The sequence below is a fragment of the Neopelma chrysocephalum genome, unplaced genomic scaffold (assembly GCF_003984885.1).
Source record: "Neopelma chrysocephalum unplaced genomic scaffold, ASM398488v2 Primary Assembly neopelma1_97003, whole genome shotgun sequence".
Taxonomy (NCBI): domain Eukaryota; kingdom Metazoa; phylum Chordata; class Aves; order Passeriformes; family Pipridae; genus Neopelma; species Neopelma chrysocephalum.
The window spans coordinates 1-27,601 of NW_020925645.1; the positions used below are offsets into that span (position 1 = coordinate 1).

General features: G+C 59.4%; 4 protein-coding genes across 11 annotated transcripts; 2 read left to right on the forward strand and 2 right to left on the reverse strand.

Moving 5' to 3' along the window:
- Positions 1-173: 173 nt before the first annotated feature.
- Positions 174-11,396, forward strand: PCIF1 (PDX1 C-terminal inhibiting factor 1). Of its 2 annotated transcripts, XM_027670951.1 has the most exons (17): positions 174-305; positions 2,924-3,062; positions 3,241-3,365; positions 3,816-3,953; positions 4,121-4,251; positions 4,485-4,639; positions 4,859-5,006; positions 5,205-5,288; positions 6,035-6,134; positions 6,314-6,476; positions 7,682-7,854; positions 8,265-8,351; positions 8,860-9,044; positions 9,138-9,231; positions 9,416-9,591; positions 10,348-10,605; positions 10,936-11,396. In XM_027670951.1, exons 2-16 carry the CDS (start codon positions 2,939-2,941, stop codon positions 10,598-10,600), a joined length of 2,136 nt encoding a protein of 711 aa, XP_027526752.1. In that variant the 5' UTR covers positions 174-305; positions 2,924-2,938; the 3' UTR covers positions 10,601-10,605; positions 10,936-11,396. The 2 variants fall into 2 exon arrangements, with proteins under 2 accessions (XP_027526752.1, XP_027526751.1); XM_027670950.1 differs by having other exon boundaries at positions 10,348-11,396.
- A 1,608-nt stretch (positions 11,397-13,004) lies between these two features.
- LOC113960987 (E3 ubiquitin-protein ligase RNF182-like) lies at positions 13,005-15,157 on the forward strand. Its single transcript, XM_027670952.1, has 2 exons — positions 13,005-13,106; positions 13,575-15,157. Exon 2 carries the CDS (start codon positions 13,607-13,609, stop codon positions 14,327-14,329), a length of 723 nt encoding a protein of 240 aa, XP_027526753.1. The 5' UTR covers positions 13,005-13,106; positions 13,575-13,606; the 3' UTR covers positions 14,330-15,157.
- Positions 15,158-15,172: 15 nt separating this feature from the next.
- On the reverse strand, positions 15,173-16,248 carry LOC113960982 (iroquois-class homeodomain protein IRX-1-like). Its single transcript, XM_027670941.1, has 2 exons — positions 16,195-16,248; positions 15,173-15,865 (listed from the first exon to the last, which is right to left on the reverse strand). The coding sequence occupies exons 1-2, from the start codon at positions 16,246-16,248 to the stop codon at positions 15,377-15,379; spliced, it is 543 nt and encodes a 180-aa protein (XP_027526742.1). The 3' UTR covers positions 15,173-15,376.
- A 2,199-nt stretch (positions 16,249-18,447) lies between these two features.
- Positions 18,448-27,483, reverse strand: ZNF335 (zinc finger protein 335). 7 transcript variants are annotated; one of them, XM_027670945.1, is made up of 27 exons: positions 27,201-27,483; positions 26,592-26,865; positions 26,160-26,237; positions 25,601-25,930; positions 25,325-25,456; positions 25,091-25,249; positions 24,725-24,983; positions 24,454-24,631; positions 24,260-24,372; positions 24,050-24,068; positions 23,726-23,842; positions 23,564-23,640; positions 23,312-23,472; positions 22,965-23,194; positions 22,781-22,889; positions 22,604-22,698; positions 22,196-22,479; positions 21,944-22,085; positions 21,484-21,873; positions 21,255-21,397; positions 20,782-20,915; positions 20,484-20,584; positions 20,314-20,391; positions 20,027-20,110; positions 19,793-19,858; positions 19,539-19,620; positions 18,448-19,216 (listed from the first exon to the last, which is right to left on the reverse strand). In XM_027670945.1, the coding sequence occupies exons 1-27, from the start codon at positions 27,399-27,401 to the stop codon at positions 19,098-19,100; spliced, it is 4,155 nt and encodes a 1,384-aa protein (XP_027526746.1). In that variant the 5' UTR covers positions 27,402-27,483; the 3' UTR covers positions 18,448-19,097. The 7 variants fall into 7 exon arrangements, with proteins under 7 accessions (XP_027526746.1, XP_027526745.1, XP_027526743.1 ...); XM_027670944.1 differs by having other exon boundaries at positions 18,448-19,213; positions 20,484-20,587; XM_027670942.1 differs by having other exon boundaries at positions 20,484-20,587; positions 27,201-27,482.
- Positions 27,484-27,601: the final 118 nt, after the last annotated feature.

A 27,601-nucleotide genomic window follows, 5' to 3' on the forward strand; every position in this document is an offset into this window, starting at 1 on the left:
TGTGCTCTTCCGATCTGGGCGGCAGGCGGGCGGGCGGGCGGCGGAGGGTAGGCGGCGCAGGCCCGCGGCCGCCATCTTAGAGCGCGGCCGTCGCCGCCGCCGCGCTCCCGCCGCTGCGCCCCCGCTGTGCCCCCGCCGCGCCTGCGCGCCCCGCGGCCCCTCCCCGCGGCGCCGTAACGGGCTCCTGTCTCCGCAGCCGCCCCCGCGGGCCAGGCGCGGGACGCCCCGCTATGAGGATGCGGCCCCGGCGCGCCAGCGGCGAGCACGGAGCGACGGCCACGCGTCCCGCCAGGCAGCCCGCCACCGTAAGTACCCGCCCGGCCGGCCGCCGCCCCGCTTAGGCCGCGCCCCCGGACCGCTCCCGGCCAGCCTGCAGAGTTGTCGCCGCCGCCGCCTCCGCTCCGCACTCGCTGGGCACCGGCGACCGCCCGCCGGTCCCGGCCCGCCGCGCCGAGGAGCTCCGTGCCGTCTCCGCCGCCGGCAGGGCAGCCCCCGGGAGCTGCCCGGCAGCTTCCCCCGCGCAGACACGGTGCCCCGGTCCCCAGCGTCCCGGTCCCGCTCTCGGGAAGGGGATGGTACCGACGGGGGAGGCGGTGGCCTGGCTCCCAGCCTCCTGGAGCAGCCGGGGTTCTGGGATGGGGGAGAAGCGGGGGTGTCCCGGGGGGCTGTCGCTGCTCTCCTTTGTCTGCATTTGCTGTTGTCTTGTACAAAATCCTACCTCGGTGAAATGGAAACAAATACCGGTCCTGTTTGCTGTACTTCTTTACTCTGTGTCTCCTTACCCCTCGCTGTGGTCTCCGGTTGTGCTGCTGCTCTAGGTTGTAAGCTCTCTGGGCAGGGACAGCGTTGTACCGTGTCTGTGAAGCACTGTATGCATTGCCATGGTGTATAAAAACATTCCATAATCACCACAAAATGCTTCCTCTGGATCCCTGTCACTGTCTAAGTCCCAGTGTAGTTACATAAAAGTAGAGTTGCTTCTGCCAGGATTCTTGTTAGTTTGGCTGTTTCCTTTTCCCAGACCTTAAGGGTACTTGGATTTAATACTCGTCAACACCGATCAAGTGATAAAGCTTCTTGGCTACTTCCCCCATTCCAGTTTATCCATAAATGGGAGAAGGCAGAGCCAGTGACCCTATTTGACAGCTCTTTTGAGCGATAGGTGGTGAAAAACACTGGCAGGTCACTGGAGCTGGCGTGTGCCATCCGGGCTGGGCAGGGCTCGGTGCCCAGTGCTGCCTGTATATTGACCTCCATCCCTTTGGGAGCCCTGGTCCCCCCAGTACATACCAGTTCAGTGCAGCATGTGCTCTGTGCAACGTGCAGGACACAGCAGCAGGTGCATGTGCACATGTGGTTTTAGTTTGAGTAGGAGGAGGAGGGGCTAAACATCCTTCAGGGGTTCCTGCACCGGCCAGGTGAGGCTCCTGCCTTGGGGTCCCTGTAGTCCCTGTACCCACAGCTTGACAGGGGTCAGGCTGCCACCCTGACTGCTCTGCCACTGGCTTGGCTCACCTTGGCACCTTTGTGAAGTGACTGTGAGGGCATGGCGGGGTTGGAGTTCAGTGTGAAATTGCACAACATTCACCTGCTGAGGCTGTTAAAAGCCCGTGATTGCATCCGGTGCTCTGCAGTAGGCACGGGGATTGTCACCTGCCTGCTCCTGAGCAGAGACCCAAACTCTGCAGTGTCCCACACCTTTCCTTGCATACGCTGCCTGGAAGGATGGAAACATCTGAGGGGCTGAAAGGGTTGAGCTCCTCAGTGCTGATTCCACAGCTGATGCTGTGGGCAGCAGAGCTGCAGATAGCTGCTGCTTCCTGCCATTCTGCTCTGCTGAAATAGCCAGTGGGCTTTATGCACAGGAAGGGCAGCAAAGGTGATTAAATCCGAGTGATTTAGCCCACAGAAATCCAGAGCTTTTACTAAAGAGCTGCCGTTACGTGGCTCCTGCTTCCGGCTACTGCCGTGCTCAGGTGAAGAACACGCTGTGCACAGCACTGTTTTGCTGCCGCCCTGACTGTGCTGGTGTGTCCTGTGGGGTGTCTCCAAGGCCTGAATAGAGTTTGGTATCCGAGGTAGCTGGGAATTACGTAAAATGCCTTGTTTCCCCCCAGTTCATTGCCAGTGTGTTCGGGCAGCCAGAGAGGAGCAATCTGCAGAGCTGTTTCAGAAACTTCCCCGAGGGAAGAGTGGTGACTAAGAGAGGAAAAGCCTGGCTGTTTCTCTCCAGCTGGCAACATTAGATTATGATTAAGAGGAGCTTTATTGTTCCAACAGACCTTCTTTTGCATAACTGTTGTTATGCAGATGAAAAAGCACCAAGGGCCAAAACAGTCTGGCTGAGGCCGAGCAGTTACTGTGGGCCTGGGACATATGGAGGAAAATAATTTGGGAGGTCCCAACGCCCAGCCTGCGGTTCTCTGAACCACAGAAGTTGTTAGTGAAGCTCCAGGGCTATTTTATGTAGCAGAATTTTTTTTAATTAAAGCCTTTTGTTTAAATGATGTGCAGTTATGTGTGGGTAAGTGTTGATTTAAACTGTCTCTGAGGATAACAGATCAGACATGGCCGGTGGTATTGGCATGGCAGAAGGTGACACATAATCACAGAGGAGTGTATGTTATTTTTTTATAGTCTCAGTCCTGATGCTCCACTCTTAGAAGGGACTTAGCTGAAAAGTGAATATTTTGAATGCTGGCCTGAAGAACACCCTGGTTTGCCCCATTTAACACTCAGCTTTCCTCATAGCTGGTTGTGTCCAGGATAACAGGTGCTTCTCAGGGCTGAGGTGCTGTTTGTGTGTACTGGTTCAATCCTTGTTTTATTGTCAGAATGAACTTGTAGTGCTACAGCCAAGTGGGCCGAGTGGATCTGGGATCATTCCTGCTATAATTCTGCATGTTATGTCTGTTTTTCCTAGTGTGGTTGCTGAGAAATGGCCAATGAGAATCACAGAAGCCCTGCGGAGGAAGCGTCTCTCATGAGTCACTCACCTGGCACCTCCAACCAGAACCAGCCCAGCTCCCCCAAACCCATGCGCCTGGTACAGGACCTGCCAGGTACGGACTGCCTTCGGGAATTCTGCGGGGCCCTGGGAGCAGGAAGGGGGGGCAGAGCAGGGCCACCAAGGGAGGCTGGGAACGATGTGTGCTGTGTGTGTGCTGTGACAGAGCTGGGACCTGCAGGGCAGGGCTGTCGTGCAGGATGCTCCTCTCCTGACTCCCCCTGTCCTCTCAGATGAGCTGGTGCAGGCTGGCTGGGAGAAGTGCTGGAGCAAGCGGGAGAACCGCCCCTACTACTTCAATCGCTTCACGAACCAGTCTCTGTGGGAAATGCCTGTGCTGGGACAGCACGATGTCATCGTAAGTGCACACTCACCTCGGGGGGCTGTGCCAGCACTGGCATGTTCTACAGGAGCAGGGGCCGTGGTCTGTGGGCTTCAGATTACAGATGTGGGAGGGTCTTTTGTGCCTTCAGAGCTCCTGGTTCTGAAGCATGGTTTTGGCAAAATGTTCCTCCTTCAGGTGCACCCTCAGGTGGTGCTGTTCCAGGTGTACAATGCTGAAAGAACACTCAGGTGGGGGAGTTGTGGTGCGTTTTTCTCATCCAAGTCTTTTAAAAAAGCATGCAGACACAGGTCTAGAGGAGAATCTTATAGCTTTGTGCTGGTGTGAATAGTGGTGTCCTTATTTCCATCCACGTGGGAGCTGGGAGCAGTGCAATGGGAAGTTCAGAGCTTACTGCCTTTGTTTGGGACGCTGCGGTGGCAGCGGGTGAGCTGACGTGTGCTGCTGTTGTTTGGACTCCCACAGTCAGATCCTCTGGGATTGAACGCGGCTCCAATGCCACTGGAAGGTGGGGTGGCAGATACCTCTGTGGAGAGCAAGCAGAGGAAGAGGAGGTTCTCAGAGGAGGTTCCACCAAGTGGCAACAGTGTGAAGAAGCCTAAGGTGGGTCTGGTGCTGTGAAACAAATGTGTGCAACCCAAAACTGAGGGGGGCTGGAGAGCTCTCGAGGGTCTCCTGCCTGGTGTTCTGGTACAGGACTGTTTGGTTTACCAGGCTGCTTCCCTTTTACCTGTGTCTGTGGTGCAGTAATTCATCTTTCACACACACAGACCGATGTCCCTGGGAACCAAGCTGCTCAGCCAGTCCCCAGCTCTCCCAGTATTCCAGGAACCTCTGTTTTGAAGGCATGGTGTGTTTCACCTGAAGACAAACAACAGGCAGCTCTTCTACGACCAACTGAGTGAGTTGTCTCCATTTGTCTTCTGTTCCTTTCTCAGTGGAGGATTAGAGACACATAGGTTTTCAGACATCTTTGGAGAAGAACCTGGGGTATATAACACCCCTCTATATCTTTGCCAGGAATCTTGATCGTTTTCCTGGCTGGTGAAACAGCCCAAGGAAGCATCTTTAGGAGTAATATTTGATAATCAGCCAATGATCTAGCCATCCTGATGACATTTGCTTCTGCCACAGAGTATATTGGGACCTGGATATTCAGACAAACGCAGTGATTAAGCAGAGGGCACCGTCAGAAGTGCTTTCTCCACACCCTGAGGTGGAGCTGCTTCGGTCCCAGCTTATTCTCAAGCTGCGGCAGCATTACCGTGAGCTCTGCCAGCAGAGAGAGGGTGAGTTTCTGTTGGGTTCCCTGATTTCCTTCTCAGTCTTGCTGTGCTGTGGTGATCTTCTTTTTGGCTTGTGCCTGTCTTGTCCCTGTGGTGATGGTTGTACTCTGTGACATTGTTGGTTGTGAACTGATTAGGCTGAACTCCGTGTGATGATCCTTACCAGAGCTTCTGGGCATCTCTGTATTGTGTTGATTAAACTCTTTTTCTGTGTGTCTCCAGGGATTGACCCCCCAAGGGAGTCCTTTAATCGCTGGATGTTGGAGAGGAAGGTGGTTGATAAAGGGACAGATCCTCTTTTACCGAGTGACTGCGAGCCAGTAGTGTCTCCTTCCATGTTCAGAGAGATCATGAATGACATTCCCATCAGGTACCATTCACAGACAGGGCGCCTTACTGGGATTGTTCTGTGTTGATCTGGTCTGGTGATTTACCTGCCATGGTTCTGTGCTGTGGTGCTTCCCTTTGGCTGATGAAGTGGTGGAATGCTGGTAGTGGAAAGGCAGGGAACTGGACCTGGCCTCCATGCCATTGTGAGACTGATGCATATGAATTTAATTTACCTCAGGTTATCCAGAATCAAGTTCCGTGAGGAAGCCAAGAGACTGCTCTTCAAGTATGCCGAGGCTGCGAAACGCCTGATTGAATCCAGGTGGGAGCTCCTCTTGCAGTGCTGTCACGTTCAGAAAAGAGAAAAGGATTATAGGGGCTGCTCGTCCTGCCTTATGCAGTGCTAGTCATAATTTTGTTGAGGAAAAGCAATGTTAAGAACATATAGAAGAAAAGCAGTAGTGTTGGAGGCATCTTTTGATAGTGACATTACTGTGAAATGTAATGCTGGGAAGCCAGAATGTGTGTGGAGACAAGTGAGAGTCAGTGAAGTCATCTGTCATCCCTGAGATAAAAACAGGAGTGCTTGAGCACTCACTGCTGTTACAGAGCAACAAGCTTAGAGTGGCATTTTGTATACCAGGTGGGGTTTTTGTGGCCAGTTCTGCCACAGGACAGAACTGAGGAACATTGTGGGGAGAACTTTATGGGGCAAAAGAAAAACCTTGTTAACAGGGTAGTTTTATTAGAGTCACAAACTCCTAGCAATATTTGAAAATTAAAGGCAATATCAAAATGGGCCACTACCATGACAGATAAAAGCTTTGTGGACCTCTCCTGTTGCAGAGAGGACAGCAGCCAGCTACACTGAGTTTTGGAGAGAGCATGGCAGTCTCTAGTCATGTAAACATCTGGAAGCACTTTCTAAAGGAGAACTGGAGGGAGGTGACAGGGCAGGGCCTTGCTCAAGTGGCTGTGGCCACATTCCACACTGACAGAAAACATTGTAGGGGGGGTGGAATACCTTGCTGTGCAGCCATGGGTTACATTTTTTCTCTGTTTTTGCAGGAGTGCTTCCCCAGACAGCAGGAAGGTGGTGAAGTGGAACGTGGAGGACACCTTCAGCTGGCTGCGACGGGACCATTCCGCCTCCAAGGAGGACTACATGGTCAGTGTCCTGCAGGGAGCAGGGGAGGGGGACACATGGGGACAGGTACAGGTCCTTCTGGAGACAGCTGCCATTGCTTTCCCTTGCTGTGTGCCAAGGGAGAGCAGCCTGGAATCACTGAGTGCCCCCAGGGAGTCGGTGGTGGCCGTGTGAGGGACTCTGGTTCTCTGGTTCCGCAGGACCGCCTGGAGCACTTACGCAAACAGTGTGGGCCCCATGTGTCTGCTGCAGCCAAGGACTCCGTGGAAGGCATCTGCAGTAAGATTTACTACATATCCCTGGAATACGTCAAGCGGATCCGGGAGAAGCATCTTGCCATACTCAAAGAGAACAATATCTCTGGTACGCAGCCAGCTCTGAAGATCTGTAGGGGTACAGCACTGCAGCTGAAGGCCTCGTGCTGTGCTCTGTCCTCGTTCAGAGTGTCACCTGTTGGGAGGGCAGCTCTGCATCCACAGGGTGGGATTTCAAAGTCAGAAACAGCCCGTCCATCATAGGCTTCAGCTGGCAGTCACACAGTGCCTGTGCAGTGACAGACTGTCTTCCATCAGTTGCTGTGACTGCCTGTAACATCAAATACCATCAATGTGTGATTTGCCAGCGTGAAGTAGCTTGTTAGGAGCTGGTCACACTGAACAGGGCACTTGTTCATTTCCCTGGACCGTTACTTTTCGCTCTGCTGCTTCATGAATTCCTGGGGACAGCTGACATCCCCTTCCTAACACCAAGTGTTCTCTGTATATTCTCATTTGTCACATTTCTTGTGTTCTGAGCACCGTGTGCTCCCCTGTGCCTCCCAGCATGTCACTGTGCACCCTTTCCTGGCAGAGAGTTCATGTTCCTTGACCTTTTCTCTGCTCTTCCTTCCTAATTCATGTCTGTATTTTTGCCTCTAGTCACCTGTTCCTTCCTCCATGGGCCCCACTACTTTCATCACCACTGTTTGTAGTCCTTTTCCCTTTTGGGTCCTGGCCCTCCTCAGATGCCCTTCAGGTCCCAGTGTCTGCCTTTTGCCATTGTTTTTGCTGCTTGTCTTCTATCCCCACTGAGTCAGGGATTCCTTCCGACTGACCTCTCCTGTGAGCTCTCCCTGATGCTGAGGCAATGGGTAACCACAAGGTGCAGGGAGATTCCTTTGCCTTCTGCATTTGGCAGCCTTGGAATTTTTGCTGTGCGTTGGATGACTTTGGGGCCAACTGAAATAGAAACAGTAGCAGCAGAGCGAGTGTTTGTGTGTCTGGAACATGCCTCAGGACACTGGGGTGGCTGTGTGCTATCTGCAGCTCTGCTGGGTTGGAGATGGAGAAAATGCTGTGAAGTGGGTCTTCTCTGTGCTCTGGCAGTGGGAGATGGAATTAATTTGGGGAATCAACACTGAAGCTAGGTAGCTGCCTACGAGATCTCTGAGGGACCACCACAGTGTTTTTTGGGAGGACCACCCTGCTCTTTAGCCTTATTGGGGTCACTGTGTGTTTTGAGGTGGAAGGAAGATTGGTCCCGAATGCCCTTGGCTTCTCACGGGCTGCCTTTCTCTTTGTTCTCTGTAGCTGAGGTAGAAGCTCCCGAGGTCCAGGACAGGCTGGTGTACTGTTACCCCGTGAGACTGGCCATCCCCTCCCCACCACTGCCCAGCGTGGAGATGCACATGGAGAACAACGTGGCGTGTGTGCGGTACAAGGGGGAGATGGTCAAAGTGAGCCGCAACTACTTCAGCAAGCTGGTAAGGGCTGGGCACCAGCCTCCAAGGGCAGGGCAGGGCAGAGGATGGCCAGCTGACCCCACAGAGCTGTCAGACGCTGCCACAGGGAAGGGGGCAGCTGCTCTCACCTTAGTCGGGGTCAGGCTCCTGCTGGGAGTATTTCCCAGCTGTTGGGTGTGTGCTCTGCATACGTGCTGTGCAGCCAGAATGTTGTGTACTCGCAGCAAGGCAGCCCTTGCTGAGAGACGTGCTGGTGTGGTGGTTCATTCATGCTGGTGATGAGCTGGTGGCTCACACAGTGACAGCAGATGTGCTGACACACCTCCCTGCAGAGCCCACCTGCTCCTCAGCATCCCTCTCCCTGTCACAACGTGTGTATCCCGTTCCTTGGCTGTTCCTGGTGTGTTCAGTGGCTGGGCTTTCTCTTCCAGTGGCTTCTCTATCGGTACAGCTGCATCGACGACTCGGGCTTTGAAAAGTTCCTGCCCAGGGTTTGGTGCCTTCTCCGTCGATATCAGGTAAAGTCTCACCACAGCTGTACATCAGAAAGCCTTGGCAGCGCTGGGAACTGAACTTGTTGTTGCTCTGGGGAAGGGACATGGCTCTGGGAGCCTGGAGCAAGACAGGGTTTAAACTGGGTCTGTTGTCTGCTTCCATTATGCTGAGGTAGGAGTACGGTCTGGGGAGTGGTTGTAGTCTTGACTACAAAGATTTTTGTAAAGATTTTTTGTAAAGATTTTTGTGAAGGAAACCTTCAATAGTTCTTGACTCTGAGGGGCAACTGAAGGCTCATAGTTTTGAGGTACAAAAGAAAAATGATGATTCTATGGGGCCAAAGTTGGAGGAAGTCTCTGAAGAGCATTCTTGGGTACATACAGGGACCTACACAAATTTGAGAAAGGACGAGGGGGCCCTGCGTACCTAGAGGAGGGGTGGATGGATGTGTGGCTCTGGGTCTGTGGTCAGTGAAGGGAGCAGCAGGAACAGCGAGTGCAGGCACAGCTCACTGGGGTTTGCTCTCCTCAGATGATGTTCGGTGTGGGGCTGTACGAAGGGACTGGTCTGCAAGGGGCACTTCCCGTGCACATCTTCGAAGCCCTCCACAAGCTCTTTGGAGTGAGTTTTGAATGCTTTGCCTCGCCCCTGAATTGCTATTTTAAACAGTACTGTTCGGCCTTCTTGGACACAGACGGGTATTTTGGATCCAGGGGGTGAGTCTTACATTCCCTTGCTGTGTGTCTGTGTGAGTGCATGCCCATGGATGACTCAGGTCGACTGATAGGGATATTTGCCTCTTTCTCCAGCCCGTGCCTGGATTTCTTCCCTATAAGTGGCTCTTTTGAGGCAAATCCGCCATTCTGTGAGGAGCTGATGGATGCCATGGTCTCTCACTTTGAGGTACGTTTGCTCACTGGTGAGGTGGTTTGGGATGGAGCTGAGCCATCCATCCTGTGTTCCCCATGGCGGGGCCGAGGGCAGGGGCAGAGGACGGTGACGGCTGCGGCACCACTCTGGAAGCAGAAGCGTTTCCTTTCCATAGGGCTCATTAGACACGTCATTGCTCCTTTCCTTGTTGTACTAGAAACTGCTGGAGAGCTCCAGCGAGCCGCTCTCCTTCATTGTCTTCATCCCTGAGTGGCGGGACCCCCCCACGCCGGCCCTGACCCGCATGGAGCAGAGCAAGTTCAAGCGGCACCAGCTCATCCTGCCGGCCTTCGATCACGAGTATCGCAGCGGGTCCCAGCACGTCTGCAAAAAGTAGGCTTTGTTCTCTGATCCCTCTGGGAACACGGCTCTGAAGCCGTGTGACAGAAATATCTTCTCCCAAGCTGAGATCAGTGGGAAGCAGGGAGCAGGCAAGGACAAACGCAGCGCATCATCACCCTGGGTGTTCAGGATGAGCAGACAGCATTGTGAATTCCACGTCTGTTTAATGACTGCTAACAGAGCTTGTGAGAGATGTGTGCCTTGGGCACGAGTACAGCCGGAACAGGTCACACCTGTGGTGCTGATCTGTATTCCTCTGCCAGCCCTTGGACCCGTGAGCTGGCTGAGCCACAGCAGCTGGGTGTCACTGGGGGGAGCAGAGGCAAGGGGCAGTGGGGGCTCAGTCCCCAGTGGGGCAGGGCTGGCCTCTGCTCTGCTGCTGAGGCAACAAGTTTGAGCAACAACTTGTTTAAGCAACAAGTGCATGAAAACTGAAGTTCTCCTTACCTGGTTAGGACTGAGGACTCACTGTGCTGAGTCCCTTCAGCAGGGACAGCGAGGTCCAAGCACATGCTGGTAGAGAGCAGTGGGGCTCTGCAGCACGAGTGCTTCCATCTGAAAGCTCAGGAGCTTCTTCCGTACTCAGAACTGCCTGAGGCTGCACTGTGCCTCCACTTTTCCTCAGAATAATGAGAGAAAGGACAGGGGCAAATACTTGTCCTAAGGATGGCGGGCAGGAAGAGGAGGAGCAGGTGTCCGGTGCTGGGGGCCAGGGGAGGTGCTGATGCCTGTGCTCTTCCCTTGCAGAGAGGAGATGTACTACAAGGCTGTGCACAACACAGCCGTCCTCTTCCTGCAGAACAGCGCCGGCTTTGCCAAGTGGGAGCCCACGCCGGAGCGGCTGCAGGAGCTCGTCGCAGCCTACAAGCATTCGGGCCGGACCCTCAGCTCCTCGTCTTCCTCCTCCTCGTCCTCCTCCTCCTCGTCCTCCTCCACAGCGGACAAAGAGCGGGAGCTGGGCCGAGAGCAGAGCAGCAGCCGAGAGACTAATCCCAACTAAGGCAGAGGTGCGAGGCAGCAGGGGAGGTGCCGGCGGCCCCGGGGCTGGCCGGGGCAGCAGAGACTGCTGAGTGTGCAGCACCGGCCCGGGACTCCTGCGCAGCAGCTCCACGGTGCCTGCTCTCCTCTGCGAACTGCACGCCGGCCCCCAGGAGCCGGGAGCGCCCGGCCGCCCGTGGGAGAGGAGGCTCAGCCGCGGCCCTCGCCAGGGGCAAGGGAGCCCAGTGTGGCGCGGCAGGAGGAGCCGGCAGCCCCGCGACGCCGGAGCGCCGAGGGAAGGGGCAGCCAGAGCTGGGCGGAAGGACAGTGGGACAGATGGAGGGACGGATGGCAAGCGCGAGTGCTGGGCGCTGAGCGCCGCGGCCGGAGGGGCCCCGGCAGGAGAGGGACGGGCAGAGCCCGGGGGCTCCTGCGGCCGGACCGGCCCCAGCACGGCTCCGTGTCCATAGTGTAAATAGTTCTGTCCGTGGCGCCCACGCTCCTGGCGGGGCTGCTCCCATCGCATCCGTGTTCTTTTCCCATGTGTGAGTCCCGTGTTTGCCGACACTGTGTCCTGGAGAGGGAAGGAGCAGAGGAGAGGAGTTTCTTTGGTGTGTAAAGACGTCTTTGCAGCTGTTTTGTAGTCGTTGTGGTTTTTATGCGAAGCCTGCGGGCTTTATTTAACCTCCTTGGGTTTTGTTTTGTAAGGATTAATTTAACACCGCTAACCATTTTATTACTTTTATCAAGAAGAGCAAAGTCTATTTTTGATTTCTGTTTCCTAGTTCTTAGGAACATTAAAACCAGCATACAGCTCTGCCTGTGTCCATCCCTTTTCTTCTCTGGTATCTAGGGTCCGTGTTCACCCCCTGTCCACCCTCTGCCTGGGTGAAAGGTAGAAAAACATTGGGTTTTGTTTTTTTCAGGACTATCTGCCATCTGCCCTGTTCTGTACAGCCATGACCTGGTGAGTTTTGTTTCCTAAAGACCAGTGAAGCAGTGTGACCATCCCGCTCCTGGCTCTTGGCTGTTCCGGTGTGATTTTGGTGCTCTCCCCTCAGAGAAGTGCAGGCAGCTGGACTGACCTCGGACTCCTCAGGGCAGCACAGCCAATCTGTTGTGGGGTGCCACAGCAGTGCCAGTGCCACAGCAGTGCTGGTGCTGGTGCAGGAGCAGTGCCAGTGCCACTCTGGGGTGGGCAGGAATTGCCCAGCCCCACACGCTGCCTACTCCCAGGGGCTCCACAGCTCTCCAAAGATGCTTTTGACAGAGGCAAGGAGATCTTTGATGTCCTTTAAGGACACTCGAGACAGCTGGGAATGCTGGCTGCAGAACTGGCAGTTTGTAAAGCCTTTTTTTCCCTTTTGTTCATTGTTTTGAGCCAAGACTGGCTGTTCCCGAGACCCAGGTGAGCAGAGATGTGCTGATTCTGGGAATGTCCCTAACCCACCCCTTGGTCAGTCAGTCCACATAGAGCTCTTTACTGCTCCCTCAGGTGAGGGACCGTTACCTGGTTAAGGATCCAACAGCCGTGGTCTCACAGGGGAGGTGTAAGTGACATCAGTGGCCAGAAGCCCGGTGGCATGGCTGCTTCTAGAACGTGTCCTTTATCCAAACGGAGCAGGAGACGGTCAAAGGGGTGGGTCAGGTTGACACTGGGAGTTTCAAGGGCAGGTAACCGTGTTAAGCTGTCCAAGGGGCAGCTGAGGTGGGCAGTTGGGAGTGGTGGGGGGTACTGACAGGGCTAGGGAACAAGGCACACCAGGAGCTGGACCCCTGGCATAAAAGCTCTCAGACTGTGCCAAACGTGGATGACTGAACTGAAAGGCCCTCATTAACTGTGCCCCCGTGGTGCTCCGTGCTGCTGCTGTTCTGCCTGGCAGGAGGGACGGAGGGGTGGGGGGTCCCTGAGTGCTCCTGTCCCCCGGGGCTGCTGGAAACCTGTAAGGGCAGCAGCCTGGGGCAGATCTGACCGGGCTGGGGAGTAACAACCTGCAGAGTGGGATGTGCCCGGGGCTCGGCCGTGCCCAGCCCGAACCCGTCCCCTGAGTGCCCCCGGCTGGACTCCCAGGGAGTGCCGGACCCCAGGGCCACTGCCGCAGTCCCCAGGCTGCGAAGGAGCATCCTCAAGGCTGACCAGAAAGGGAGGACCGCGGCGTGCAGGGAGCTGCGCCTATCCCACACCAAACGCCGCACCGACCGCTGCATAGACCCCTGCATCGTCCTCCCGCAGCCCGGCGGGGGCCGGTTCTGCCCGAGGGGGCTCCGCGGGGCCCCGGCCCGGCCCATCCGATCCCCCCGCGTTCGCCGCTCCCCGTTACCGGGCCAACGCCGCGGCGCTGCCGGCGGCCCCTGCGCCGCGCTCGCCCCCGCAGCGCGGCGGGCAGCGCCCCGCGCCTCCCCCCATGGGGCTGCCGGGCCCGAGCCCGCCGCCGCGGAGCCCACCGGCACCACCGAGCCCGCCGAGACCGGGGCTGGGGACCGACCCGCCGCTGTGTCCCCACCGGGAGCGGCGGCGCGGAGCGCAGGTACGGGAGGGGATGCGGTGCGGGCCGGGAGCGGGGGCGGGGAGTGCGGACCGGGAGCTGCTCGCCCCGGGAGAGGGACGGGGGTGAGGGATGGGGGGTTCCTCACCGCCCACAGAGCCGGTGTCCGGAGCAGTCCCCACCCCGGGGGCTCCAGGGAACCGGCATACGCCGTGAGAGCCAAGGATGCGCCCGTCAGCTACCCCCCCACGCCGGTGCCCTCCCCCGGTGGCGGTGTGCCCCCCAGAAACGGGGGCCGGGATGAGGGCGAGTGCCAGCGCCGGTGGCAGTGACCAGGGGGTTGGAGTTCGGCCCGGGTAGGGCCCCGCTCCCCCGACCCTGCTCCCCCACCGAGCCCCTGGGGCTCACCGGGACACTGACTGTGGGGTGCAGCAGGGCCAGGACCCCACCCGTGGGAGCCATCAGGCCCAGGACCTGCCCCCAACCCTGGCTGACAGCATCTTCCCTCAGCCCAGGCAGCTCCCAGCACCCCTCCGGGAGCCATGGCCCAGAGCAGCGAGCTGGGGTCCCCGCCAGTGGCACCCGCGTCCCCTGAGCTGGAGTGCCAGATCTGCTACAGCCACTTTGACGCCCGCGCCCGCAGGCCCAAACTGCTCCACTGTGGCCATCGCCTCTGCACCCGCTGCCTGCGCAGGATGGTGTCTCCGGGTGATGCATCAACCCCCCAGCTCCGCTGCCCCTTCTGCCGCCAGCACAGCCCAGTGCCCGGCGGGGACGTGCAGCAGCTGCAGGATGATGGTGAGGCACTGGCACTGCTGACAGGCCGTGAACGGGCCAAGAAGAGGGGTCCCCCCCGATCCCCGGAGGTCCTCCTTTGCCCTGGCGTGCTGGAGCCCACGTCCAGCCCCGACTGCCTGGTTGTCACCATCCTGGAGGTGCCAGAGGACGTGGCCCCGCCGGAGAGCCTGGGCAGGCTGGAGGTGGTGCGGCTGTACCGCCCCACCAGCCTGGGTGTGCTGCCCTGCCATGGCCCCGGGCAGAAGTGCCGCTCCTGGGGCTGGCGAGCCATCCCCCGCTTCATCCTGGGCATCCTCTGCCTCCTTTACTTCAGCTCCCTGCCCTTCGGCATCTACCTCCTGCTCATTGAGCACCACAGCCTGGGCATCATCCTGGTCAGCCTTGTGCCCTCCACCCTCCTCCTCTGCATTGTCTACAGCCTCTGCCAGTGCCTGTGCCTGGAGGTCTTTGGGTTCCCCCATTCCTGACCCTGCCAGGCCAACCCCTGTGCCTGTGCCAAGGAGGGTTTGGGTTACTTGGAGTGTTGTCCCTTGGGGTACAGGTGTTCCCTGATCCACAGCATGCTCTGCCTGGACCACAGGGAGAAGCTCAGCGCCTGGTGCCTTCCCATGCAGAACAGCACTAGAATTTCCATGTGGGAGCCCACACCTGAGTGGCTGCAGGAGCTCATTGCAGCCTACAAGCACTTGGGCTGGACCCTCAGCTCCTCATCCTCCTCTTCCACAGCGGACAAAGCGCAGGAGCTGGGCTGAGAGCAGAGCAGCAGCCGAGAGACTAATCCTAACTGAGGCAGGGCGGGTGCTGGGCGCTGAGTGCCACGGCCGGAGGGGCCCCAGCAGGAGAGGGACAGGCAGAGCCCGGGGGCTCCTGCGGCCGGACCGGCCCCAGCACGGCTCCGTGTCCATAGTGTAAATAGTTCTGTCCGTGGTGCCCACGCTCCTGGCGGGGCTGCTCCCATCGCATCCGTGTTCTTTTCCCATGTGTGAGTCCCGTGTTTGCCGACACTGTGTCCTGGAGAGGGAAGGAGCAGAGAAGAGGAGTTTCTTTGGTGTGTAAAGACGTCTTTGCAGCTGTTTTGTAGTCGTTGTGGTTTTTATGCGAAGCCTGCGGGCTTTATTTAACCTCCTTGGGTTTTGTTTTGTAAGGATTAATTTAACACCGCTAACCATTTTATTACTTTTATCGAGAAGAAAAAAGTCTAATTTTGCTCTCTACCTTGGACCTGCCCTGTTCCCCAGGGACTGCTCACAGCACCACTGGCACTAAAGTTCCCCACATCCCTGCTGGCACATCTGCATCCCTACCAGCATCCCGACCACACGCCACATCCCTGCCAGCACCCCCAGCAGCACCCACACCAGACAGGCAACACCAGGAGGCCCAAGACAGTCGCGTTTATTATCACTGTGTCCCTCCCTGCCCACATCTCCCACTCTTCTTGGCTGAGCAGCCGCCAGGTCCCATGTCTGTCTGTCCTGCCATGCCCTTGGGGACAGGACATGACCACCCCAGCTCTATGCCTGCTCTGGGACCACTGGCAATCCCGGTGGACACCCGTCCTTGTCAGGGGGAGATGCCAGCATCGCCTCCACACTCCAGATCTTGGGTTTCTGGGGCTGCTTGCCCTGCCCAGGGCTTGGCCCTACTTCAGGGCTGCCCCCACGCCCATCCTGCACGGGGGTGGAACTGGGAATGGGTTCAGCAGCTGGTGGGACCCCCTCTCCCTCACTGTCCTCGCCGTCCGAGGCGCCGCGCGCGGCCCAGCCTGCCTTGTTCTCCTTCTTGAGGCGCCGGCGGGCGTTGGCAAACCAGGTGGAGACCTGGGTGAGGCTCATCCGGCTGACCACAGCCAGCATCACCTTCTCCCCCTTGCTGGGGTAGGGGTTCCTGGGGTGCCGTGCCAGCCAGGCCTTCAGTGCCCCGGTGCTCTCCCGCGCTGCCGCTGCCTTCGCCCGACCTGGCTCTGTGGGCAGCCCCAGCGGCACCTCGTAGGGTGGGGAGACCTGGAGGGGCAAAGGGGTGTCAGGGTGGGATGGGGTGGAGGGGTAACATGGCCAGAGGAGAGAGGCTGACAGATGTAGGGGTTCCTACATCCCTTCGTGTGTGGGAGGGAGCAGAGCTGTATCCTTCCCCTCCTCACCCTTTCCCATGCAGATCCTGAAGTGCTGGGGTGCAGGAGGGTATGTGGGGGCAGGCAGGGGAGTGCTGGAGAGGCACAGGGGACTCGGGACAGCAGATCCCCAGCCCCCACCCTAACCACCCCACACAGCCCCATCCCAGCTCTGGGAGGGTCCCATATCCCAGCCCCCTGGATCTGCAGCCCCGTACTTACCAGGGGCGTCAGGAGGCTCACAGGGGGTGGCAGGAGGCTGTACCCAGCCAGCATGGGGTAAGGGCATGGGTAGGGGCAGGGCAGTAGGGCTTGAGGGGGTCCCCGCAGGGTCCCCCAAGGCCCCCCACAGCTCCCCAGCTCTTGTCCTGGGCTCCTCTTGCCCTGAGGTGCTGCCATGCTGCAGGAGAGGAGCTGGGGAGCTGCTCCTGGGCGTTTTATAGCTGCTGGGGTCTGCAGTGACTGACAGCTGATTAGGGGGTATTAGCACCCACGAGAGCAGCAGCAGGATCTGGGGCACCCAGTACCCCCCCGGCTACTGCTGGGCAGGGACTGGCAGGGACTGCCCTCCTTGTCTGCCTGCCACTGGCCAGGACCCTGTCTCCAGCCCCCCAACTCTGCACAGCCTACACGGCCCCCACGGATGGGGTGCAGCGGCACCCAGGGGCTGGTGCTTGGGACCCACGTGAGCTCCACAGCCACTCACAGCCACAGACACAACACACCTGGGGCTTTACTGCAGTGCCCAGAACATCAGTCCTGCCCATGACCCCAGCCCTGACCTGGTCCTGGAGCTGGGGTCGGCAGAGTCCCCCATGCTGTGGAGGGCTGGGTTGGAGGGCCAGGGACTGGTGGACTCACACCTGGTGGGAGAACAACCCCCCATATTGCCCTGTCCTGCTCCCCTTGTGTCTTGGCCAGGTCCTCACCCAGCACTACCATGCCTGCCGCTGGATTCCTGGCAGCAGAGCAGTGAAGGGGAAGGGTCTTGCAGCCCCAGGGACAGCTGGGGATCCCTGCAGGCACCGGGGGGGCTCCTGTGGCTTGTGCAGCGGGGGCAGCGGGTGGGCAGGGCAGTGGTGGGCAGCTGTGAGAGGGGCCCCGAGAACCCATGACCCCCCGAGCCGCCCGCTCCTGCCGCCGCGCCTCCCTGCTAAGACTGGGATTATCCCACAGGTTGTATCCGTCATTAAATACCGACTAATAACGCTCTCAGGATATTAAATATGTAACAAACCCGCTTAGCGCTGGCCAGGACGGGAAGGCGAAGGTCACCGGTGCTAATGAGCCTGGACGCACCCCTGGCTCTCCGCAGGCCCTGGCAACAGCAGAAGGTCCCTGGGCTGAGGTGCCAGTGCCAAGGGGTCCCAAGCCCCTGCAGTGCCCCCATGGCCAGAGCCCCAGCAGCACCTGGAGCTCTCAATAAGCACCAGCTGGAGCTCTGGTCCCGTCCATCCCACCGCGCCTGGTCTTGTGCCCTTGAGCAGCCCCAGGTGTGGAAGCCACAGGACAGCTGAACACTGGTGCCTGCTGGGACCTGCCCTGGCCACGGCCCCGCAAGTGGCCCCATAACCTTGTCCCCACGGGACTCCTCCAGCCCTAATCAGTGCTGCAGATCCACTTGATTAGATAATGGGGCTGTAATCTAGGAAAGCGCCTGTGGATTGCTGTGGCACACCCTGACCCTGCACAGCACAGCTGGAGAGGGAGGGCCACGGCCAGCCGCCGGCACACACAGCTGGACACTGACTGAGCCACGGCCGGGCAGGCACAGCCATGCACCAGCAGCACTGGGCATGGACAAGGCCGGTGTGAAGGCAGCGGGACAGAGCCACAGTTGGGATGAAGCCACAGCCGGGACAGAGCCACAGCCAGGGCTGGTCACCACAGGGGGCCACACACACCTCACTGCCCTGGTGGTCAGGGGGACCGGCCCACACCCCCTGCCCCTGCCTGAGCAGGACAGGGAGAGCCCATCACAGCTCCCAGGGATTGCACTGCACCGGTCCCAGAGCTGTGGGGCTTGGGCCTCACAGAGGCTCTCCCCGAGGCTGGGTGGTTCCCGGCCTTTTTCCCCCTCCGTGGATAATCAGTTTAATGCAGGAGCAGAGAACTAAAACTCCGCGATTAGCTGTTATAATCGCATGTAAATACGCCCAGACAAGCCGCTCAGGAGGGCGGTGTGGGGCTCGGGACAGAGTTACACGGGATTTAGGCTGTTTACCACTCGATTAATTTCATGACTCCAGCCCCAAGCCCACCGCTGTCCCAGCTGCCCGGCTCACTTCCCAAGAGTCAAGGTCACTCGGGCGGGAGGCAGTTGATAGCCCAGAGTGCCTGCCAGCAGCGCTGGACCCAGCACAGCGCTGGGCTCTGGGACCCCTGTGCTGCAGCCCCAGGGGATGTGCTGGGGAGACTGGGCTGTCCCGTCCCCGCTGGCCAGAGCCCGGACCCCCAGACAGGCACACACCCAGGTCTCCATCCCTTTTTATTCATAAGCATAGTCAAAGCTTGAGAATGTCGCAGCTGAACCCCTCCCACAACCACCGACGACCAACACCAGAGTCCATCCCCTCTTCAGAAGAAAAATAGAGCATCTTCCACCTCTGCCTCCTCCTCCTCCTCAGGTGTCTCCAGTCCAGAGCCCTGCTGCTGCCTGCCTGCAGGCTGGAAATGCCACGGGAGGGCTGGCTGCTGGCACAGCGGGACCACAGGCCCCATGGCTGTGGGGAGCACATGGCTGTGGCTGCACACATCTCGCCTCTCACATCACACCACACAGCTGTGCCCGGCCCCACGGCTCCCCCAGGACCCTCGTGTGCTGGGCAGACACTGATCTGTGGCTGCACACACAGACAATTCGGGAGAAGGGGTTTCAGACCATCCAGCGCAACAGGCAAAGAGACCGTCCACACACGGGCTGCCCCTGCGGCTGCTGAGCAGTCTCTGGGGGGATGCACAGGACCCCACTGGCACGGGGCCGAGCGGCAGCGTGTCTGTGTCCATGTCCGTGCCGCTCCGGCTCGGGCGTGTCCCTCGCAGCCCTGATGCAATAAGGCAACTGCTGGCTGGGGCTGCTGCTGGCGTGGCCGCCTGCCCAGCGCGGTGCCCAGCCCTGCCCGGTGCTACTCTGCCAGCGTGATCACGTCGTAGTGGATGCCCGGCTGCAGCTGATGGATCTGCTCGGCTGCCGCCTCAGTGCTGAAGACGCCCTGGGCCTGGGCCATCGCTGCATCTGCCACTGCTGCAGGGAAAGGGGGGTCAGCACCACCTTGCAGGGTCCCCTCTCCTGCTCCCAGGGAAGGGACACACGGCCACCTCGCTCCTGTGGGGCTCATGCTCTGTGGAGCAGGGAGCCCAGCTCTGGTTAACTCTGTTCTGGAACTGACAGGCTGGGATCAGCAAAGATCCGCCCTCAGCAAAACAGCAATCCAGGCTCGCCTTCCCAGCCCTCTCGCCCAGGGCCACTGCACAGCTCCCTGCCAGCCCCAACCACCACTGCTGGCAGGACTGGCATCCCAAGCCCTGGGAGGACTGGCCCCTTCAGCCCAGAGCCCTGCTCCTACCTGAGACAGCTGAGTGTGCCGCTGCTTCCAGCTGTGCCTGGGTGACGAGCTGCTGCTCAGGTGACACAGGCATGTACTGGATCTGCACAGGGGAGAACAGGGAAGGCCTGAGGGAAGGGGCTCTTGTGGAGCTGCTCTCGCCACAGTCGCTGCATTGAGGTACCAGCCCATGAGCACCGTTTCACATTGCCCTCTCCAGGCAGGCTCAGGGATCACCTCACAGCAGCCCCTCCAGCTCCTGCCTGGCTCCTTACCTGCGACTCCGGGAGGAACTGGCTGCCCTGCTCATACTGGATGTGGGTGATCTGACCATCCTGTACCTGGGGACAAGCAGTGAAGCTGCATTAGGGTTGTGACTGTCCAGGGCCCCAACAAAGCTGTGACCTGAACTGAGTAAGCTGGAGGGGGCCCAAGGGGGCTCAGCCCCACACATGGCACCCTATGAGCCCCACCCACTGGGTGAAGGGAGTGGACAGCCTGAAGCTCACCTGGATGTGATGTCCCTCTGGGACAACAACATACTCCTGGGGAAGCAAGTGTGGGACGCCTTCCTGGGCAATAATGTATTGAACCTGCAAACACAGGAATTCAGACCCAGAAAAGATCACCACTGCCCACCCCCCCCAACCACCACGGGGCTAGATCTGTCTCCTGTGCCTATTTTCACCACCCAGTGCCTCCAGCTCTCCCTACTGACCCCTGCTGTCCCTACTGCCACCAGCTCTCCCAGCTCCCACTGGGCAGAGTCCCCCGTCCGTGGGCCGTGTCCCCTCACCTGGTTGTCAGCGGTCACTAAGTGCTGTACTGTCTGCCCATCTGCAGTTGTGATCTCCTGGATGTAGGCTGCCTCCTCCTGCAAGGTCAGTAAGTGCCCCATGTGGTCAGGGGGCTGGGCCTGGCTGCAGTGCCCTGAGAGGGAGGTTGAGGCCAAGGGGCCCGACTCACCTGGCTGGTGACGCTCTGCTCCTGCGTGACAAGGATGTGCTCCTGCCCCAGAGCCTGCTGCAGCCTCTCAGGAGCCAGCACGGCCTGGCCGGCCTGCAGAGCTGCTGCAATGCAGAGAGAGCTGCTGGGGACACCAGTGGGGACACTGCCAGGGCTGCCCATGGCCCCACTCCCCAGAGGCCGCTCCTGGCCCTGACCCCACTCAGCCCTGCCTGGCCCATGGGCTAGGTGAATCCCGCACAGGGTTCTGGCTGCAGGACACCAGCAGGTCAGTCCTGGTCACAGGGACACGTCTTACTGTGCAGGGTGGCCAGGGTGTCCTCGTCACTGTTCAGGATGATGGTCTGCTGGGCAGCAGCAGGCCCTGGCCTCTTCCCCTCAGAGCTGTGCAAACGCTGCGTGTGGAACTTGAGGTGCCCATTACGGTTGAACCTACGGGAGGAGCAGAGCAAGTGGAGTTTGCCACAGGACCCCGTGCTCTCTCAGAGTCACAGGCCACAGACACCACAGGCACATCCTATAACACGGCCCATCCCAGTTCCTAGCATGTTCCCGTCAGTGCCCAGGTACTGAACCTCCCCATGCAGAGCTTCCTTGGGGATGAAGCTGAGTCCACCTGCAGCAGGAATTGTTCCAAGGGCAGAGTCCCCTCTAACAGGGGCTGCTGCTGGGGAAGGCCTGGAGCAGTGAGCTCTGCCAAGATCCTGTCTCTCCTCTTGCAGAGCTCTGTGGGATCTCCCAAAGCAGGAACAGCCCTGCTGCATCATTCACCTCTGCCCACAGACGTGGCAGGCGAAGGGCTTCTCGTTGGTGTGGGTCAGCATGTGCCTGCGCAGGTCCTTCTTGTTCTTGGAGGCAAAGCTGCAGTGGGGGCACTTGTGTGGCCGGAGACTGGCGTGCTGGACCATGTGGCTCTAGGACAGGAGGACAAGAGTCAGGACAGAAACGCCGTTTTCCCAAACCCCTTGTTCCCAGGGCTGTTCTGTGCCAGGGAACCTACCCGGACCTCCGGCCAGAGCGTGGCAGTGAAGGTACAGTCGGGACACTTGAAGGTGCTGGGCCCAACGTGGGCTCTCTTGTGACTCTCCATCTCCGCTCTCCCTGTGAACATGGCTGTGCAAATCTTGCATGAAAACTTTTTGGCTGTGGAAATCTTGCAAGAGAGCTTCTTGGCTGTGGAAACTTTGCACGAGAGCTTCTTGGCCATGCCTTGGAGTGCAGGCCACTTGACCTTTGGGGATGAGACTTCCTGCCCCTCGGAGGCTGGGGATAAAGACGAGTCCTTCTGGAGCTGCCTGGTGACACACTGCACCAGGGGCCATTTGACGCCGGCAGGCTGAGCCTCCTGGCCCTCCACAGGTGAGGGAACTGCGGCATCCCCGCTGAGGGGCTGCGGGAGAAACACCAGTCACAACTGCTCACACTGCTGCCCAGCACGGGGAGCAGGCTCAGCTCCTTACCTCCACAGTCTGGAACTGGCTCCCTGGGACGCTGGATGACATGATGTAATGATTGTTATGGTCCTTCAGAGCCTCCTCTGTCACCACAGCCCCGCTCACCACAACTGCGTGGGAGGTCTCCACAGGGCTCTCCTCCTCACTGTTGGAGAAAATAGGGTCAGAGAGGCCCTGCCTCCTCCTCCTCACCACTTAAAGCCTCCTCACTGGAGAGCAGAAGTGCCTCCACCTCCCTGCTCCTCCCTTACAGCTGACCTGTACAGCGTGCCAGGGGCCTGGATCTCCTCACTGATGGGTGCAATGATGCTGTACTCTGCTGTCCCACCAAAGGGGATGGTGATCTGCTGCAGCTCTGAGCCACCCAGGCTTGCCTCCCTGTAAGCCTCCTGCACCAGTGTCTGCCCAGGCTCTGCCATGTGCAGCATCACCAATTTCTGCTGCTGCTGCTCCTTTGAGTCCACCTTTGCCCCTTCCTCCTGTGCCTGTGGCTCACAGGGGCCTGGCGTCTCTCCTGGGTCATCTGGCTTCACCACTGCCACCTGTGTGAGACAGCGGCTCAGCCGAGGGGAGCAAGGCTCTGCAAGGCAGCCCTGCAGAGGAACAGGGTTGGGAAGCCTCCCTTTGCCACCCCCCAGCAGGTCTGGCCTCCTCAGCCCCGCTCACCTGCAGTGAGCCTGTGGCCAGCTCTCGCTGGGCACTCATGTTCAGCAGCAGATCCAGGGCTGTCTGTGTGGCCAGCTCTGCTGATCCAGCCACACCTGGGGGGGGCAGATGGGGAGAGTCAGGGAGGTGCTCACCCACCTCCTCCCCATTCCAACCCTTTCCCGGGAGCTCACTGACCTTGTTCGTAGATGATGGTGGCCCCTTCCAGGGAACTCTGTGAGAGGACAGGGGGTTCTGCTCCTGTGATGGCCTGGACCGTGTGGCAGGTGAGGGGGCCAAGAGGTGCCTGCATGAGAGAGGCAGCTGACAGCATGGCAGGCAGCGAGCACTGGGAGGTGCCGGGGCCGGGCACGGCACTCACCGGTGGGCTGGCCTCCGGCTCAGCTGGTGCCTGCACCTGGCTGTGCTGCTGCTTCAGCTCCTCGATCTGCTGCAGGGTGAAGAAGGGGCGGCGGCGGCAGGGCGGCTCCTCGGGGTGCCGCTGTGCCCACTCCTCGAAGGAGTCGGCGTGGCGGCACTGCACGTGCAGGCGCAGGTTCTTCTTGTGCTTGGTGGTGAAGTGACAGAACTCGCAAGCAAACGGCTTCCCTCCTGCAGGGCCCGGGAGGGGGAGTCAGGCACAGGGTTCCCAAGGAACAGCAGGGAGAGCAGGCAGGCTCTGACCTTCTCTGGGAGAAGGGGGGCTGCAGGACATTGGGCTCCTCTCACCTGTGTGCTTGACTGCCATGTGTGAGACCAGGAAGTCCTCTCGGAAGGTGGAATACTTGCAGATGCTGCACTTGTAGGGCTTGTCATTCATGTGTGACAGCTGGTGGTTCAGAAGGACCTTCTTGTCCTCGCAGACGTAGTCACAGAACTCACACTTGAACCTGCCAGGATAAAGCTGCCCATCACAGGGGCTGAGGGGGAGTGGGACACGGGCTCTGCCAGGGCACGCCGTGGGTTGTGCCAGGCTCCCACCTGCGGTTGGCGATGGCCTGGATGTGTGTCAGCAGGTGCATCTTGAAGGTGTAGCGCTTCTTAAAGGACTTCCCACACTGTGGTGGAACAAAGCAGAGCAGTGTTCCCTTCCTGCCCAGCCCCACCTGCTGCCAGCCCCTCCCCAGGCTGTGTCTCCCTCACCTTGTCACACATGTGAGGCTTCTCTGTGCTGTGTGTCTTCATGTGCTGCGTAAGCCTCTTCTGCATGGGGTAGACACGGTTGCAGACGGGGCACGGGAAGGAGTTCAGCTTTGGTGGCTGGATGGAGAGCATGAAGATGAGCTCACCTGGACAGGCTCACCAGTTTCCTTACCCTCTCCCCCACTGCAGGACCTGGGCTGCCTTTCCTCAAGAGATCCAGAAACAATGCCCTCAACAAGGCACCGAGAATTTGTGGAAGACCCAGATGTGCCTCTTCCCATATAACAGTGCTGAGAAACAAGCCAACAGAGTACTCAAACTCACCGGATCGGCTCTCTTCTTCCTAAAAAAAGAAAGAAGAAAAGCCCCGTGTGTGAGCCACACCCCAAGTCTGAGCCGCCTTGTATCCAGACACCAAAACTCTCCTATTTGGAAAGGGCCAGAGGTCAGGGGAAGGGGCAGCCACGGCTGCCCTCTCAGGGCAGGAGGAACAGTGTCAGTGCCATTCAGTCCCCAGGACTGCGCTTCCCTCACCTGTCCCGGCTGTGCACCGTGGAGTGCCGGATGACATCCTTCTTGTACACGCTGGTGTAATTGCACTCCTCACACTTGTAGGGCTTGCTGCCCACGTGGTTGAACATGTGCTCCTGTGAGAAGCAGAGCAGGGCCGTGAGACCTGGGGCTGCCAGGCACCCTCGTGGGTTCAGAGCAGGGCAGACGGAGCTCACCTTGAGGGAGGACCAGCGCCGGGAGCGGTAGCTGCACTGCAGACACTTGAAGAGCTGCGGGTCGTTGGCCTCGTGCGAGTTGACGTGGAAGCGCAGATCGTCGTGCGTGAGGAACCGCGAGCCGCAGATCCGGCACAGGTACGGCCGCATCAGGGGCTTGGGGGACTTGTAGTAGTACCTGCAGAAACAGGAGCGGGACTCAGAGCTGCAGTGGCCAACGGGCTGGACCAGCCCTGGGCAGAGGCCAGAGGGCCCAGCACACCTCCCTCACCTGCGCCCCATGTACTTGCGGTATTTCTTGCCCAGGAAGCGGCGGGAGGGCCGCCCGCGCCGCCGAGGGACAGCGTCTGCCTCCTCAGCACCCGTGTTGGAGGAAGGGTCCTTGTTCTCAGAGTCAGACTGGCTGATGCTTGGCTCTGCCAGGCTCTCACCGGTCCCATTCTCCAGGCCAGAGGAACTGGCTGCTTCCGAGTTGTGCAGCTCACGGCTCGGTGTGCCTTGGGACGTCACCAGGGGCTCTACCTCCCCTCCTGCTCCACAGACCACAGCACGGCTCCGTCACACCCCCGCTGTTGGCTCCGGGAGCTTGTGCACCCCTCCCTGCTCCAGCACTGCTGTTGCCTCCCTCCTCCCTCACCTTCTGGCACATCCTGAGGCATGTTCTCCAGACGAGGATGCTTGCGGGGTCTCCCCGGGCGTCGGCGTGGCCTCTCCTCGCTGGACGTGGGGACAGTGCGGCCGTACTTGGGCTGTCGCCCCCGCGGCTCATCCTCAGCTGGGTTGTAGTCACTGTCCTCTGCAGGCAAGTGCCCCAAAATGTCAGACTGAGAAGAGACTAAGCTACTTAAGATGTGGGGAGAGCAAGCCCTACCTTCAGGGTCATCAATAGCACCAGCATCCATGATATCATCATCTTCTTCTTCTGGGGCCTCCTCCTCCTCTGTCTTTGGAGCAGCTCCCCCTTTTCGTGGTCGCCCTTTTTTCAAAGCCAGAGCTGAACCTGCTGTCACAGAGAACAGGGAGAAAGCTCTTTTACCAGATTGTGTGCCAGAACAGACCCTTATGCTTCAACTCCTCCCTTGTTTCTTCCCCAGAGAGCAGAGCCTGTCTGCAGCAAGGTAAACTTCCCTCAGCCCTTGGCACTCACCTGGCTGGAAGTGACGTTCTTTCATGTGGTTAATCAGCGTTTTCTTGGAGACACTCTTGTACTGACACATCTTGCACTTGAACTGCTGCACCACCACCACCTCCATCATCTCCTCCAGGGTCTCCATGTCTGGCTGGTCCAGCTCCTCCCCACCATCCATCTCTTGAGCCTGCTCTAGCTTTACAGGCAGCTCCACCACTTCCAACGGCTTGGAAGGGTCTGAAGGGCCGGGCTGCTCAAGGCATGTGGAGGTAGGTCCGTCAGAAACAGCTTCTATCACCAAACTATTGGCCAGAGCAGATGTGGCCACCTGGGACACCATGGAAGCACCTGAAACACCAAAAACCTGCTCATCCCAGGGGCAGACCCTCACTTGCATCCAGGGCTGCACCCACACCGGGGGCACAGGGCTGAACACGAGCTCAGGGATGGCTCCTGACAGGACTGTGGTACAGGTGCCGTGGAGGATCCAGCTGGAATGCCCCCTCCAGGCCCCACTCCAGTGGCACAGGCTCAAAGACAGAGCCACCCACATGGACAGCCCAAGTTGCTCCCTCACCATCATCAGGGCCTTGCAGAATGAGGTACTGGGTGGTCTCTGCCCCTCCATCCTCCGCACTGGTCACGGCGATGCAGCCTGGCAGGGAGATCAGAGAGGTGACTGCCAGACCCCAGGGCCACTGGGGCTCACTGGGGCTCTCCCAGCTCAGCCACAAGCAGGAAGGTGTGAGGAGGGTCTGGCTCCCTGAATGGAGCCTGTCTGGGCTGAAGGATCAGCTGTCCAGCAGCACGAGCTCCTTGTCAAACCCTCCAGCTACCGCTCCTACTGCAGAGAAAGCCCTGCTGACCTCTTAGACTCGATGATCTTAAGATGTTTTTACCAACCCTAATGATTCCATGTCCATATTTCCCCCCACCTCCTGAGTTCTGACACAGCAGCAGCTCCCTCCCAGCCCCCCAGGGCTATCTCCAGGTGGGAGCACACACTCACTCTGGATGATGTCGGGCCCGATCGTGGACTCAATGATTTTGTCAATGGCAGAGCCCAGGTCTGAGGAAGTGGATGCAGCGGAGTCTGACACGACTGTGGCTCCATCAGTGACCACACTGGAGTGGACCAGGACTTGTGGGGACTCTGACACCATGATGGACTGGCTCACAGTGGAGACACTAGAGACCAAGGTGGATTGGGCGATGGAGGATGAGTCTGGCAGGTAAACCCGGGGAACGACATCTGTGCTGGAGCTACTCTCCGAGACCTCTTCCTGGCAGAAGAAAAATAGTCCAGCTCAGCTCAGCTCAGCTCAGCTGAAACACCTCTGCCAGACCAAGCCCCTGGGGCAGCCAACATATGCAAATGACCCGGTGTATCGCTGCAGAACTGCCAGGAAAGGCACCAGAGCAAATCCTTTGGTACTGACAAGGACCTGGACTTCCAGGGTTGTCCTTGCTACCAAGGGGAGTCCTGCTGCTCAGACCGGCAAGTACACACGGGACCAGAGGTGTAACAGCGCCTGCCGAGGCCGCAGAGCTCAGTCTGCCAGAAACGCCCAGAGAAACCCCCAGGAACCAGAACCGCGGCCGCCCCCCCGGCACCTACCAAGGAGACCCCGCTGCTGTCAGAGCTCTGCCCTACGGCGGAGTCATCGGCGCGGGAGAGGCGCCCGGGCCCCGCGGCGGCGTCGCTACTGTCCGCCGACACGGAGTCCGAGCTCCCGACGCCCAACCCGCTCTCGGTGGGCTCCTCCTGCGCCTCCTGCGGGGCCGCGTCGCTGCTGCTCTCCACCGCATTCTCCTCCATGCCCACCCTGCCGGGGCCCGCTATGCTCGACCTGCGGGGGGACCGCCGCCGTCAGGGCCGCCGCCGCCCGCTCCCCACCGGCTCCAGCCCCCGTGGGGGTCCCGGATGGGTGGCCGCGGGCCCATCCCGGGGGGTCCCGGCGCCGTCCGGTGCCCCGGTCCCGTCATGCCCCGCGGCCCCGCCGGGCCCTCGGCCGCCAT

Bases quoted from the DNA above. Each gene is read 5' to 3' on its own strand.
- LOC113960982 (XM_027670941.1), bottom strand. From the start codon at position 16,248: ATGCTGGCTGGGTACAGCCTCCTGCCACCCCCTGTGAGCCTCCTGACG. The intron at 15,866-16,194 runs GTAAGTACGGGG...TTGCCCCTCCAG, and splicing joins TGAGCCTCCTGACGCCCCTG to GTCTCCCCACCCTACGAGGT.
- PCIF1 (XM_027670950.1), top strand. From the start codon at position 2,939: ATGGCCAATGAGAATCACAGAAGCCCTGCGGAGGAAGCGTCTCTCATG. The intron at 3,063-3,240 runs GTACGGACTGCC...CTGTCCTCTCAG, and splicing joins CCTGGTACAGGACCTGCCAG to ATGAGCTGGTGCAGGCTGGC. The intron at 4,640-4,858 runs GTGAGTTTCTGT...GTGTGTCTCCAG, and splicing joins GCTCTGCCAGCAGAGAGAGG to GGATTGACCCCCCAAGGGAG.
- LOC113960987 (XM_027670952.1), top strand. From the start codon at position 13,607: ATGGCCCAGAGCAGCGAGCTGGGGTCCCCGCCAGTGGCACCCGCGTCC.
- ZNF335 (XM_027670942.1), bottom strand. From the start codon at position 27,401: ATGGAGGAGAATGCGGTGGAGAGCAGCAGCGACGCGGCCCCGCAGGAG. The intron at 20,588-20,781 runs GTAAGACGTGTC...TCTGCATTGCAG, and splicing joins CACCCTGGCCACCCTGCACA to CAGCTCTGCAGGCCGGCCAG. The intron at 19,217-19,538 runs GTAGGAGCAGGG...CTTTCCCTGCAG, and splicing joins GGCACACTCAGCTGTCTCAG to CAGTGGCAGATGCAGCGATG.